Source organism: Haliotis rufescens, unplaced genomic scaffold, assembly GCF_023055435.1.
Source record: "Haliotis rufescens isolate VD_foot unplaced genomic scaffold, xgHalRufe1.0.p SCAF_2, whole genome shotgun sequence".
NCBI classification, from domain to species: Eukaryota; Metazoa; Mollusca; class Gastropoda; order Lepetellida; family Haliotidae; genus Haliotis; species Haliotis rufescens.
Window position 1 is genome coordinate 69,196,470 of NW_025963890.1, and position 15,583 is coordinate 69,212,052.

The following is a 15,583-nucleotide window of genomic DNA, read 5'->3' on the forward strand; positions in this document are numbered from 1 at the left end:
ACTTTGTCTGAAATTTATATTTTCAGTTGGTAAAGTTTCGTTTGGACGTCAGTTTATATATATAACGTTTCAGAGAAGGATAATGGGTTATGATTACGATGTATTATTTGCAGGAGACGCCAGTGAATTCCTTTCACAATACAGAACTGTCTTGCAAGCGCAGATTGTTGCGAAAATTTCGACACTGACAAATATGAGTCCTATTCGGATACAAAGATCATCTATTCACTGGGATGAAGACAACACGTACTTCCTTGCAACTTTCTTAGACAAGGCACCCGCTATTGGTTTGTTTGTTTGTTTCTCACGCCACACTCTTTCAATATTCTAACGATATGCATACAAGATAACTTAGATCCAGTGGATTAACACAGCGCGAAGACATTTTGTGATTCGCCTATAGATGCAAGTTCCTATACTGTCATGAAGCACACATGTGAAATCCAGATGGTGAAACAAATTGCACTTTGCATGTGGTACTTTCAGAATCAAGAATGAGAACATGGCACATTTGAGTTTAAATGCATATGTAATATAAAAATTTAAAACACACATATTATGAAAACAAAAATTGTAATAAGTTTTCACAACACAGACTTCCTGAAACATTTGTTATTGTTTTAAGAAATAAGAGTTATAACTTGGCACAATCATAGTGGTATACCTGATAAATGTTAAAAAGATTAACTGAATGGAATGACATAAAAACTCCTTTCTTGGCACATCTTCTGTCAGCAGGGACCCCTGTAAATTATGATTCAGACCTTTGAACAAAAGAAATTCCCTGAATTACAATGTTGCAAAGTGTGTTTTTTTCTAAAAAAACAATTAGGCTCATAGTTTTTAATGCAAACATTGTGTGTGTGCGGTCCGGCCTAATGCCGATTATATTGTGCTCGCCCGCTTAGATGCCATGCCGCAGGTGAACATGAATATATATACTGTCTCCGAGCCGACCAGGCCTTGTTTTGGCCCTTAACGCCGAGCGCCAGGCTGTGTAACCATCTTTTAACGTTTGGTATACGCGGCCGGAGATCGAAACCCCGACCTTCCGCTCTCAGACGCTCTACCACAAGACTATGGTATAATGATATAATCATATAATGCTAATGCTACAGTTTCGAGTGGAACTTAGGAATATGTATCAGTAACGGGGAAAGACGTGTTACAATGGTTATTTATTGTGTTGTAACTTTGACAAAGTCGAACAAAATGAGTTGGTTTTAAAACGGCTTGACTTTGAGGGAAAAGTCAAAGTGACGCAGATGATAGCTTCACTTTGAATCCCATAATCATAGATAATGTTGACATGAGCCTTATCAGGACGAATCTGTGATTAAGAACTTCAGTCAGCGGATCCTGGCGCAGCTTCTGGACGAAATATAGCGAGTATGGGTCACTCGTGTAAACCCGAACCATGAAAGTTGTCCACGCGACCCTTACGTTTCCTGGCAACACCCAACCTTGACATTAGCATTGTATGTTCAATACACCCTATATCCTGTCTAAAACAAACCCATTTGTAACAACACATTTCTGCTTTTTTAGCTAAATTCCGACGATGGCCGAACCTCGTGGCCCAGTACAAGGATGACGTCACGTTGACCGGCGTGACTGACGCCTTTACGTGCGCAAGTGCGTGCGACACGACAAAAGCCACCTGCAATAGCTTCGATATTTGTCCAGGTGCGCAAACGTGTGCGCAGAGTACTCATTACACCCCGGATGGTACCCAGCTGTCGACAAGTGCCACCTGCGACCATTATTCACGTAAGTTGGCGCTTCTGTAGTAGTAACAAGTTTAAGAAATGTAACTGCTGTACCATTAATGATATTGATGTATAATGGATTCGGAAGTAGTTTAATAAATACCGGCCATTCACTAGCTAAATAGTTATGTAAGGCCTCAAGGCTGCTGGGAGCTACCTACCCTTGACCATATATGTAATAAGGCATAATAGATAGCAGTTGAACTAGTATTCTGCCTCAAAGTGAGATTGACCAATCAGAGAGCAGAACTACTCACCCCACATGAGCCCTATACTGTCAGTAAAAATCCAAGATGGTTGATACTGACCTAATATGAGACCGTTTACCGTCAGTAACAGCCATCTTGGATTTTCCAACACCCACCTCACATATTTCACATGCAAATTCTGGTACCGAAATTCGTTATTTGACACTGTTTTGTGTCTTACTATCGTTAATTGTGATGTGCAAGGACATTAATCTGGGTTTTTTATATCACGTTCGTGACTTTATTGATACAGATAACAGTTAAAATTGTCAACAAGGTTTGGCCTCTAAGGTTGAAAGAATAGTCTCCCTTTGACCCTTAACGTCAACGTACGATTGTAAGTGTCAAGTGTCAAGTCCAGAGAGTGTAAACTTTTGTAAACTTTTCGGCATAATAAATTCATTATGGTGCCTTTAGCTGACGCCTCGCCCAATATATTTTTTCCGCTAACCTAATATGACACCTAAGGACACCATAACTAATAGTTTTGGCTTCATTCGACATGGTCACATGTCAAACACGTGCATCATGTCCTAAGTTTCGAGTTTAGTTTTGTTTATTTGGGGGTGTTTGTTATTTAACGGATTAAGCACTTGATAATAGGTTTTTATCATATAATGGGTGGGTTTCCCGACAGGACAAGTCAGCGAAAAGAACGGTATCCGTTGGGGTCATATACCGATAAAGATACAAATAAAAAGGTCATGTGGATACTACTTTTAGTGTTAACAAACAAACATTTTGTCGCCCTTTCCATCGGCGATCGAGTCAGAATTAACCTTCGGAATGTGGAGACACTATTCCACTATAAACTATACACTACAATTGTTATCACAATCAAACAATAGTCTAAGATACTGAAAATCAGAGTCTCATTGGGAAGGAGCTCGGGCATTTTACAAGTTTGGGTATGGTTGGAGCCAAGGCTCACAAAGTTTGATTTTTCCTCATACGGTGGTCAGGCTCGCTGGATCACTCTGAACACGATTTACCCCCTGAAACAACCCCTCTGCGGTGATCCATAGACATTGTAAGCTGGGGCTGTATTTGACCAGTCGACATCACTAGCACATGACCGTCACGTAATGTAGACCTCACACCTTGCAAACTGCTTCTTAGAACCTCCATCTGTTTGAGTTTAGGTTCAATATTCACTAAGTCATATAGGTGGGATATTGCTGAGTGCGGCGTAAAACAACAAACAAACAAACAAACAAAACCTTCCTGGATAGAATAGGTCTTCAGCAACCCATTCTTGCCGTAAAAGGTGACTATGCTTGTCGTAAAAGGCGACTAACGGGATCGGGTGGTAAGGCTCGCTGACTTGAAACATGTCATCGATCCCAACTGCGTGGACTGATGCTCATGATATCAACCACTGGATTGTCTGGTCCAGACTCGATTATTTACAGACCGCCGTCATATAGCTTGAATATTATTGAGTGCGGCGTAAAACAACAAACAAACAAATAATCACACACGATACAGATGTATTAGCCATCCCAGAACACACTCACCTGATAGAATAACCTCTATGAATTTACTGGGTTCGGTGTTTTTTACGTAAGCTTCTCTTTTGTAAATAAAACAACTATTACACATATCTCTTTAGTTAGAGGAGGCATATATTTTTATTGACTGACCAATAACGAGTGCCCGTGTAACAGAGCGCCATATGGTAGCTGGAATTGTACAGACTTCGCAGTTAAACAACGTTCACTCACAATACAGATTTTAAGATCTGGATTGTTTTCAGGTGTGCTGTCGGGACCCGTGCAACATGAAATCGCCCTCCAGGACGCCTACGAAGTCCTCAAAGACTATGTTTTTACCAACGCTTTGATAGTAACTCTAAAACAAACGGTGTGTGTATATTTTAAGACAATTGCCCTGAAAGCACTAATGTCATCAACTCTTTGAAAATTCCAAACATGTTAACTCTATAATCCCTTTAACGCCCAATGTCAACTTGTTTGACCTTTACAAAATGTTGGCCAATTTGATGTGGAGACCCACCCACATCCACGCCCACCCCACATCCAGTGAACGAATGAGTTCCCCATGTATGAGCACCCCACCCAAACCTTGCCTACCCGTTCACCTCACCAAACTTCACCCAAAACTGAATTCCATATTTGAACCCCCACCCCCCATTCCCTGGAGTAATAGAGTGAGTTGGGTTTAACCCGCTTTCACGGGTATGGTGCTGACAAACCGAGAAACATAATCGGGGTAAACCGGGATTCGAACCCACAATCATGGGTTTCTGGCTTGCCCAAGGGACGCAACTCTACACAGCGAATGGCAGCGCCACCCATGCCCCCTCTTGTAGTAGTAGTAGCAGTAGTGGGAGTAGTAGTAGTAGTAGTAGTAGTAAGTGAGTGAGTGAGTGAGTGAGTATTGTTTTACGCCGCTTTTTGCAATATTCCAGCAATATCACGGCGGGGGACACTAGAAATGGGCTTCACACATTGTACCCATGTCGGGAATCGAACCCGGGTCTTCGGCGTGACGAGCGATCGCTTTAACCACTAGGCTACCCGACCGCCCCAGTAGTAGTAAGAGCAGTTGTAACCACACGTTGAACCCACGATCTCTCCCCCGGGTCCGCCCCAACTTTAAATGCGTTGATAACCAACACGTCATACATGCAACATATTTACCTTGATGTTTCTGTTACAGAATAGAGTTTTTAAGGCTTCTTCAATAACAACTGACATTATTAGAAATCCCTTCGCAGGATCTACGAACAAAGGTGAATAGTTCTGGATTTTTTTATCTCTTCGAAAATAATGCCTTGATGTGTTTCAGGGTGAATGATATTGTAACATTAAAAGTATGATCGTGTATAAACAAAACAACCAAGGATTCGGTGTAAGGATGGTGTTTAAGATGAGAGAATGTGTGAGTGAGTTTTGTTTAACGCCGCTTTTAACAGTATTCCAGTTATATCACGGCGCCTCAGCTTAATGTGGGAGGAAAACCCGAAGTGATGCAGGTCTCAGACGTTTACCACTTCGGTGACACCCACGAGCACGGGTATGGTGCTGACAAACCTGTGTGCTTAGGTAGAAGGATGGATGTTTAGGTCGGAGTGATTTGTGTTCAGGTAGAGTGATGGGTATTTAAGAAGCATAACTTGTGTTTAGGTAAGGGGATGGGTATTTAAGAAGAATAACTTGTGTTTCGGCATGGGGATGGGTATTTAAGAAGAATAACTAGTGTTTAGGTGAGGGGATGGGTGTTTAAGAAGAATAACTTGTGTTTAGGTGAGGGGATGGGTGTTTAAGAAGAATAACTTGTGTTTAGGTAAGGGGATGGGTATTTAAGAAGAATAACTGGTGTTTCGGTAAGGGGATGGGTGTTTAAGAAGAATAACTGGTGTTTCGGTAAGGTGGTGGGTGTTTAAGAAGAATAACTTGTGTTTAGGTAAGGGGATGGGTGTTTAAGAAGAATAACTTGTGTTTAGGTAAGGGGATGGGTGTTTAAGAAGAATAACTAGTGTTTCGGCATGGGGATGGGTATTTAAGAAGAATAACTAGTGTTTAGGTAAGGGGATGGGTGTTTAAGAAGAATAACTTGTGTTTAGGTAAGGGGATGGGTGTTTAAGAAGAATAACTTGTGTTTAGGTAAGGGGATGGGTATTTAAGAAGAATAACTGGTGTTTCGGTAAGGGGATGGGTGTTTAAGAAGAATAACTGGTGTTTCGGTAAGGGGGTGGGTGTTTAAGAAGAATAACTTGTGTTTAGGTAAGGGGATGGGTGTTTAAGAAGAATAACTTGTGTTTAGGTAAGGGGGGTGGGGGGGGGGGGGGGGGGGGGGTATTTAAGAAGAATAACTTGTGTTTCGGTAAAGGGATTGGTGTTTAAGAATAATAACTTGTGTTTAGGTAAGGGGATGGGTATTTAAGAAGAATAACTGGTGTTTCGGTAAGGGGGTGGGTGTTTAAGAAGAATAACTGGTGTTTCGGTAAGGGGGTGGGTATTTAAGAAGAATAACTTGTGTTTAGGTAAGGGGATGGGTGTTTAAGAAGAATAACTTGTGTTTAGGTAAGGGGATGGGTGTTTAAGAAGAATAACTTGTGTTTAGGTAAGGGGGGTGGGTGGGTATTTAAGAAGAATAACTTGTGTTTCGGTAAAGGGATTGGTGTTTAAGAATAATAACTTGTGTTTAGGTAAGGGGATGGGTGTTTAAGAAGAATAACTTGTGTTTAGGTAAGGGGATGGGTGTTTAAGAAGAATAACTTGTGTTTAGGTAATGGGATGGGTGTTTAAGAAGAATAACTTGTGTTTCGGTAAGGGGGTGGGTGTTTAAGAAGAATAACTTGTGTTTAGGTAAGGGGGATGGGTGTTTAAGAAGAATAACTTATGTTTAGGTAAGGGGATGGGTGTTTAAGAAGAATAACTTGTGTTTCGGTAAGGGGATGGGTGTTTAAGAAGAATAACTTGTGTTTAGGTAAGGGGATTGGTGTTTAAGAAGAATAACGGGTGTTTAGGTACGGGGATTTGTGTTTAGGTATAGAAGTTGATGTTTAGGCAGAGGGATTTATGTTTCGGCGAAATTGGTGTTTAGCTAGAGGGATTGGTGTTTAGGATTGGTGTTTAGGTAGGAAGATTGGTCTATGGATGATGGATTGGTGTTTAGGTAGATGGTGGGTGTTTAAGTAGAGGGTGGGTGATTGGGTAGCGGGGTGGGTTTGAGGGTACGGATGGGTGTTTAGGTTTAGGTATTATTGTTTAATTCGAGAGGATTTTGTTAAAGTTATAATTATTATCGGCGACGAACAGATTAAGTCAAATTGACTCTTGATATCAATTTTTTTTTTATGATGATCTTTTACGGTACGCCTTTTCCTTTTGCCCCCTGCACAGTGACAGCCCTAAGCCAGTTTATCTCCGAGACGAACAAGGCTGTCAGGGGTTCCGGCGACATGCAGTTGACGGGGATGGCTGTCGATAGCTGCGCGTCGGAGTGTGTGGCAGAGATTGAGTTCACGTGCCAGTCTTTTGAGTACTGCCTTACCAACGGCATGTGCACCCTCAGCCGCGTCCATCCTGACGAGAGACCCGACCTCATTGTCAACAACGCCTCTTGCAACCTGTACATCCGTAAGTAGTACCGTGAAGATCCGGGGTAGAATAGGTCTTCAGTGACCTATGCTTGTCGTAAGAGGCGACTATGCTTGTCGTTAGAGGCGACTAACGGGATCGGATGAGTCAAGCCTTAGTTCAGAATGTGATGAAACGTCTTCATTTTAATAATTGCATGTTCGTGTCTAATACCCTCGAAGTGATTCCGTGTTAGAATAGGTTTTCAGTAACGATTACATGTTGTAAGAGGCCAGCTGACTTAAAGGACAGCATGTTTAAGCCCGGTGACTTGTGTCCAGATATTCTCAAGCCGCCGCCATAGAGCTGGAATATTACTGAATGCGGCTTTAAACAAAACCAACAACAAAACCTTGCCTAATAAATCGAACCAAATGTGGTTTTGAACTACGAAGTGTCAAACATTTATTTCAAGAGTTGTTACACGAAGCTTTTTTCGACATATTAAACTTGCGTGTTAATAAGGTGTTCATGACGTGTGTTTGTTTGTTTGTTTAATGCTGCATACAGCATATTCCAGCTATATGACCAGACAATCGAGTGGCATACATCATGAGCATCGATCTATGTAATTGGGATACCATGACATGCAACCACCCGATCCCGTTAATCGCCTCTTACAACAGGCACTTAACTTGTGGCTGAAGACAATTCTAACCCTGAATATTCATTGACTTGTGTCGATGACGATGTCACTTAGCACTGATGTCACTGATGTCACTGAGTTGCGTCCCCTTGGAACGCCAGAAACCTAAGATCTTGGATTCGAATCCTCAGTGGTTAAAGCGTTCGGTCGTCACGCCGAAGACCTTGGTTCGATGCCCCATATGGGTACAATGTGTGAATTTCCTTTCTGGTGTCCCCCGTCGTGATATTGTTGGAATATTTGTTTTGAGCGGCGTAAAACCACACTCACCCACTCGCTTACATTCCTCAAGGTGACTACACTGCAAAGTTCACTGAACTTAAAGGAACGACGGTCGTCTCCGACTCCGACACCATCTACCAGAACATCAACACCCCGAACCAGTGCGCCAAGCTGTGCACGGACTATCAGAGCTTCCCTTGTAAATCGTTCGACTTCTGCCCCAACATCAACGCCTGCTTCCTCGGCCACACCCACGTTTTCGATACACCAAAGGGACACGTGAAACAAGACCCAACGTGCAACCATTATTCAAGTTAGTAATCAGTTGTCGTAATACCAGTCCATAATATGATCCGGTGTTTCTGACATATCTTTGCAAGAACTACACTACCGGGCAAAAGAAAGTTTACACACACCCATGTTTCATGGTTTCTGAAATGGAAAAAAATACGAAATGGTTATTCGATTGGCGCGCATTTTTTACGGGTACCATAGTGGCGTTTTGGACCGTACATTTGCAGCTTTCCACGCCTAGTAACGTTTTCATAGTTTTTGTAGTGTTTTGGCCAAGGCCAATTTTCAAGTATACAGTTTGTTTGCCCGACAGTGTACTTCAATGGACGACGTGATTGGACGTCTTCAGCACTTCATGACCTTCTGTAGACTACCTTCCTCCTTAACCGGTGCCAACAATTTGATTATGCATTAATTACATACATACCTGTTTGCAGCTGTAGCTGATAAAAAAATATCTGTCCTCAATACGGCCTGGGTTCAGCGGGTGATCACAGCCGGTATTTGACCAATATCTCTCGTGGCTTTTCAATAGTGTCCCAGTGTCACAGCTGCTTCAATTGGCCATGCCGTTTATGCCTTAGCTGTGGCAAAGTCGCTGTGGCTGTGCTGGTCGTGGGTCGAATGCTCGATTCCCTTGTTCATATTACATGATTCATTTTGATCAGCCCAATACACATGCTGAATACGGGGGCACGGGTGGCCCAGTCGTCTAAAGTGCTGCGATTCGCTGTGCGGAGTTGCGTCCCTTGGACACGCCAGAAACCTATGATTGTGGGTTCGAATCCCGATTCGCCCCGATTATGTTTCTAGGTTTGTCAGCACCATACCCGAGCTCGTAGGTTTCACCGAAGTGGTAAACGTCTAAGACCTGTATCACTTCGGGCTTTCCTCCCACATTAAGCTGACACGCCGTGATATAACTGGAATACTGTTAAAAGCGGCGTTAAACCTAACTCACTCACTCACATGCTGAATACTTGTACTTCACAATTTATACAAGGCACCGACACTCTTTTCTAGAAAATCAAGCATGTCCATCCCCACTCGAATATCAAAAACCCGTTCCTCAGCGGCCTTGATTTCGAAACGTTTCAAAACTTTCTGTGATTGGACCCTCGATATGTGCGATAGTCCTCTCCCGATCGTGTCTGTTTCAGCACAGAAACGTCGGCTTGAAAGGACAATGGTGAAAAACAAGATTTAATATAGGCTAGTGGGCACTCTTGCCTCGGGAAGATGGATCGAACTCGACCCGATATTACATGTTCTCGTCCGCTACTTACTATACATTTGATCTCAGGATTTAAGTAATACCAAAGTATATATAAGCATGTCACTGATGGACCCAAGGAGAGGGTGCAGGAGTGACCCGAACCATTTTTCAGACACTGTATTATTCGTGACCAACTCGTGTTAATCCGGGACAAGCCGAATAGCGACTCGTGCGCCTCTCATGGCCATTTTTGCGACCGAGTTCCGTCTTAGCGCAAACGGGCATACCTAAAACAATTGTCAACTCGTTGCGTAATGGTTCACATATATTTCCCCATATATTATATATATTTCAGATGCAATTTAAAGCACATCGGGACGTGCGGAATTATAAAGTATGATTGAACACATTTAACTGTGTCTTGGGTATGCAAGACATATGTAAAATCAAAAATTATTTCTGAGGGATTCTTTGACGAAGAACTTGAAATCATACGCGCATTCTGATTGGTTTGTCGTATTTTCGCACATAACATTCATCGATAGGGGGACGAGTCTTCTTGCAGGTAACGCAAAGGCGAGTGGTGACGAATGTGTAATTTTTATTTCACTTCGTGACTTGACAATTGTGGTCAACCCCAAGTATGGACCTGCCTCTGCATGTCATATCCCCGAGGCAAGGGAGTTAACTGACTTTAAAAGTCCACTTTTGAAGTCAGTTAACTCTCTTGCCTCGGGAAGATGCTGCATGTGGACATATTTTATTCCCAGGGAACTACGCTGACGACTTCAAGCAGACCGCTAACCGCCAGATCTCGCTTCAAGACAACCGTATCATCTTAATGATCAGTGTGGAGCAGTGCGCCAAACTGTGCGTGGACGAGGAGACGTTCTCCTGTGCCAGCTTTGACTACTGCGGCAACACGACGGAGTGTCGACTCTCGACGGCGTCCATGTCGGACGTGGGACAGATCACCATCGAGTCAACTGCCTACTGCTCTATATATAACCGTATGTACATCAACCACCCAGGGCTGACCCTGGATACTTCTTTTTGACATACCCGTGAAGATCCGGGGTAGAATAGGTCTTCAGCAATCCATGCTTGCTGTAAAAAGCGACTATGCCTGACGTAAGAGGCGATTAACGGGATTGGGCGGTCAGGTTCGTTGACTTGGTTGATGCATGTCATCGTATCCCAATATGCGTGGATCGATGTCCATGATATCAATCACTGGATTGTGTGGTCCAGACTCGATTATTTACAGAGCGCCGCCATATAGCTAATTATTGCTGAGTGCGTTGTAAAACAACAAACAAACAAACAAAACAAATCTCTTGGAAGTGGATGAAATAAACATCATCACTGAGTGTTGATCACGTGGTTAGAATCCGGGTAAGGCTGGGCAGTCAGATGAATGCGAGCGATTAATATTTAGCATGTGGCCAGCTCGAAGTAGGTCAACAGTGTTTGAGTGAGTGAGTGAGTTTGATTTTACGCCGCTTTTAGCAATATTCCAGCAATATCACGGCGGGGGACACCACAAATGGGCTTCACAAATTGTACCCATGTCGGGAATCGAACCCGGGTCTTCTGCGTGACGAGCGAACGCTTTAACCACAAGGCTACCCGACCGCCCCAACAGTGTTTGAAATACTACGGGCACACTTCTCTTTTGCTTTTAGTTCGGGCTGCGAAAAACGTTCGCTATCCCTCTGCCTAGTAGCCTTTCTCAGTCACCTGATGGCTAACCCTAATCAAGGTTGTAACGATGTGATTGTAACGATGTCATGATAATATCGCTTGAATGGCGAGGACTATAGGCTTAATTGAATCATTTTTTGCCATATTTCAGTTGAATATTGTGTTTCGTCCATGTTAACACAAAGACTTGATACTGTTCACAGGTCAATATTACCCCAATGGGCAGAGGTACATACCTCATCAAGACACAAGTGCCAAATATACTTCAGGTAAGCGCCAAACATACATATTTCAGTTACGCCCAAAGGACCACCCCCGTTGTCTGGTGATACGGCGTCCTCCCGAAGAGCGGAAGGTCCGGGGTTCGATCCCCGGACGCGTTATACCAAAAAACGTAAACAAAATGATACTTGTTACCCTGTCTGACACTCGCCGCCGAATTAAGGGGCTAAAACAAGGACTGATCGGCACAAAGTCTGTATACTGTGTCTGAGTGGGGTATTCATGTTAAACTATGGCATGGTATTTCAGTGGGCTAGCGCTATCAAATCGGCATTAGTCCGGTCTAGTACAACCACACACACACACACACACACACACACACACACACACACACACACACACACACACACACACACACACACACACACAAATTATATAAACATATTGTATGTGATAGGATGTATGTATATTGTGCATGGTGGCGTTAATTCCCACATTCTCACTCACTCCTGACTGCACGTTGATAAACTGTTCAAAATGGCATTAATGCAAACTCACTCACTCACTTACTCATCTGTCTGTATACCGTGTTCCCTTTATTCTCATACAGGTGCAATGGGAGGTCTGGGCTTCGCCATGCTGGTTGTCGGGCTCCTAATCGGATTCGGGGCACTGTTTGCCTGGACCAAGTGCCGGGGAGGCCACTCTGACGAAATGGCAGTATCATTCTCAAGCAAAGACACATTATCTGCCGACTGACATTAACAAATATAAACTGCAAAAGAGACATGCTTACTCAACGATCTTATCTTGTAGGGTCAGTAGCAAGTAGACATTTGAATATGAAGTATTCGCTCTGCCAGGGTCATAATGCCTATTGTTTCAAGATGGTTCGCGTTCTGTATTCTAGTCCATAACATAGCAATTATCAAATTTACAACCTCGCTTTCTACTTTACACCTCATTTTAATGTCCCTAAAGTTTGTTTTTCCCCCGCTTGAAACACCAATCCTTCGGACAATCCAACGTCAATCACATCCATCGACAGTTGTATTTTATTTTAAAAATTAATATTTATACAATTCTAATAATTTATTCTGGTCTAATGTGTATTTGCTGAGCCAGAAAATGACAACACAATTTGCAACTTTATGACGAACTATTGGTTGGATTTGCAATTCCACGAAACCCACACGAGTTATTAACAAAATGGACACTTACTTGAGCTTATCGTTTTCATATTCATCCCGGTAGAATAGCCGTATATGCATATTAATGAGTGTTGATACCATTGGGACCCTGTGGTCCGTTGTATGATTCCCATCATTACCTTCACGTCGTGGGACAGTAATGGTAAATATATACTAGACGGAGTATGATTCCTAACGTCACTGTTAATAACGTCGTGATATAACCGAAATAATGTTCAAAGCGGCTTTAACCCAACGCACACTCACTCACTCACTCTCTTTAATAGGTTTGAATGTTTCGCAGCACTTTAAACACGTTCTTAAAACACAATAATGGTTGTAAGGAAAGGATTGGCCAAACCAGAATAACGAAAATGGCTTCATGCTCGCATACTGGCACCGAACCATGTCATCATAGCAGTGGCTGTCTCTGACAATGGATGTGTCATTATCCAAGATAAATATCTTCCTCGTCGTTTGTACATAGTAGATACAATTATCTCAAAGTAATAACCAAGATGACAACGTTTTGTATGTACATAAGCACTATGTTAATAAATGTCATCATGGACTTGAGAGTATTCCTCTCAAACACCTTCATTGTGCTTAGAGACCCGTGAAGATCCGGGGTAGAATCGGTCTTCAGCAACCGATGCTTGCTGTAAAAGGCGACTATGCTTGTCGTAAGAGGCGACTAACGGGATCGGGTGGTCAGGCTCCTCGGTGACTTGGTTGATGCATGTCATCGATCCTAATTGCGTGGATCGATGCTCATCATGTCAATCACTGGATTGTCTGGTCCAGACTCCATTATTTACAGACCGTCATCATATAGCTTGAATATTGCTGTGTGCGGCGTTAAACAACAAACAAACAAACATTGTGCTCAGATTATCTAGCACTGATTCTCGAAACAAACATTAGTCTGAATTTTTGCTCAAATTTGAGAAAACTCAGCAAAATGCTTTTCTCGAAACGAACTAAGTTCAATTTTTCATGAGAAACAGAAGTTGATGTCCGCGCCAAGGCCGATTAGATAGCGCACACAAAATGAACTGCGATCGATCAAAAATACTTCTGACTGAGTTTGCTTGGAGAAACGGGACTTGGTCATAGAAACTCAATGAGTTCAATCTAAGTTTAAGACTTGGGTAATAACTTCAGTTCGTTTCGCGAAAATGGGGCAGGACCCTGGGACTAATGATCTCTAATCGTGTCGAGTCATCCGTCGTTGTCCCTTGCTTGTTTCGGACTCGGCTCAATGGAATGATCAAAATCTCATTCCTGACATCCTCTTGCTCATGAGTGCTGCTCATTCTTTCGATCACTGGTTTGACCAGTCCAGCCTAGATTACAAGTATATATCGCAATACATACCACTTGCCCTGGACCATTGTCCTGAAACAATATCACTTCGCTAAATGTCCGACAGGTTCAAAGACGTAGGACAGAATGACGGATTCTATTAATAATATCACTTCGGTCCTCATGGTCAGGACCGCCTCCGTGGTCTAGTGGTAGAGCGTCCGCCTGGAGAGCGGAAGGTCCGGGGTCCGATCCCCGACCGCGTCATACCAAAAGACGTAAAAAGATGGTACTTGTTGTTACCCTGTCTGGCGTCGGCATTAAAGGGCAAAAACAAGGACTGGTCACATCACTTTACAAGTCTGCAATACAAAATCAGAGACGAAGTGACAATTATTGCTTTCAAATCTACATTGCCGTTCTATTATCGTGATAAGCCATTGTGTGCACACTGTGTGTAGAATAATAACACGCAGTTTTATAACCAGGACAGCCACTTTTGCTTCCTTTTCACTCGTTTAAATATATGTATAAAACCAGACGTGAGGTGTGAGGTGAAATGGGGATTAACGTCGCGTTCAAGTTTATTGGACTAATATAGCGACGTGCAGGCACCTGTGTGTGTAAAAGGCGACTATGCTTGTCGTAAGAGGCGACTAACGGGATCGGGTGTTAAGGCTCGCTGACTTGGTTGATGCATGTCATTGAACCCAACTGCGTGGATCGATGCTCATGTTGTCAATCACTGGATTGTCTGGTTAAGATTCAATTATTACTTACAGACCGCCGTCATATAGCTCGAATATTGCTGAGTGCGGCGTTAAACAACAAACAAATAAACAAACGTGTGTGTGTGGCTGCTTGTACTAAAGCACTGTCGGAAATGCTATAAAATGCTTTTTGCCCGTTAAAAAAGGATGCATTAATTCACAGGCTGTTGTTATTAAAATATCGAGTAACTACCGACCTACCTACCTGTGGTTTGAAGTATTTCAGTCACAAAGAGTCCTAAAACGGACTATAGAACTATTTGCATGTGACTCCGTTTTCATAATTATGTAGTGGTATTCACCTAACATTTAATCGACAAAAAACAAGTCAAAATAACAAAATGATGCTGCATTTGTTTTGTCAAAACTGCTCCCATGATGCATGTTGCATAACATTTGCACAGCCATAGCCATGGCACACGACATTTGAGTATATCACTGAACTGCCCAAGCTCTGGGGCTTTCATACCAACAAGTCTACGGTATGATAACTAAAACAAAAGAGGATTAAGCGTACATTGTACACGCTCTATCAGCAGAAGGTACCCCGACTTGAAGTACAATTCGGGAGGAAACAATAAGTGTTTCCCTGACAACATTAATTATTGCTTCCCACGAGATGGGATTTCGATACACTGCATGTGGCGATGATCGAACAGATATATCCCACCCTGTCTATGAGGTCATATTATCTCTGCACCATGCACTAACGGGATCGGGTGGTCAGATTCGCTGATTTGGTTGATGCATGTCATCGTACCCTAATTGCGTGGACCGATGCTCATCGTATCAATCACTGGATTGTCTGGTTCAGATTCGTATGTTTACAGACCGCCGTCATTAGATTTGTTCAGTTTATTTTGTTTTATTAACTTTTTTTCTTGTCCCA

At 42.7% G+C, this 15,583-nt stretch overlaps 1 protein-coding gene across 1 annotated transcript in view; it reads left to right on the forward strand.

The window, feature by feature from the left end:
* LOC124115364 overlaps positions 1-13,195 on the forward strand; it is a 32,534-nt gene extending 19,339 nt beyond the window's left edge. The window contains exons 13-21 of the mRNA XM_048400479.1: positions 114-287; positions 1,549-1,770; positions 3,774-3,880; positions 4,700-4,772; positions 6,889-7,125; positions 8,064-8,306; positions 10,274-10,513; positions 11,411-11,476; positions 12,040-13,195. Coding sequence (XP_048256436.1) covers positions 114-287; positions 1,549-1,770; positions 3,774-3,880; positions 4,700-4,772; positions 6,889-7,125; positions 8,064-8,306; positions 10,274-10,513; positions 11,411-11,476; positions 12,040-12,188 — 1,511 coding nt within the window. The 3' untranslated portion in view covers positions 12,189-13,195. The remainder of the gene's footprint in view (positions 1-113; positions 288-1,548; positions 1,771-3,773; positions 3,881-4,699; positions 4,773-6,888; positions 7,126-8,063; positions 8,307-10,273; positions 10,514-11,410; positions 11,477-12,039) is intronic.
* The last annotated feature ends 2,388 nt before the right edge of the window (positions 13,196-15,583 follow it).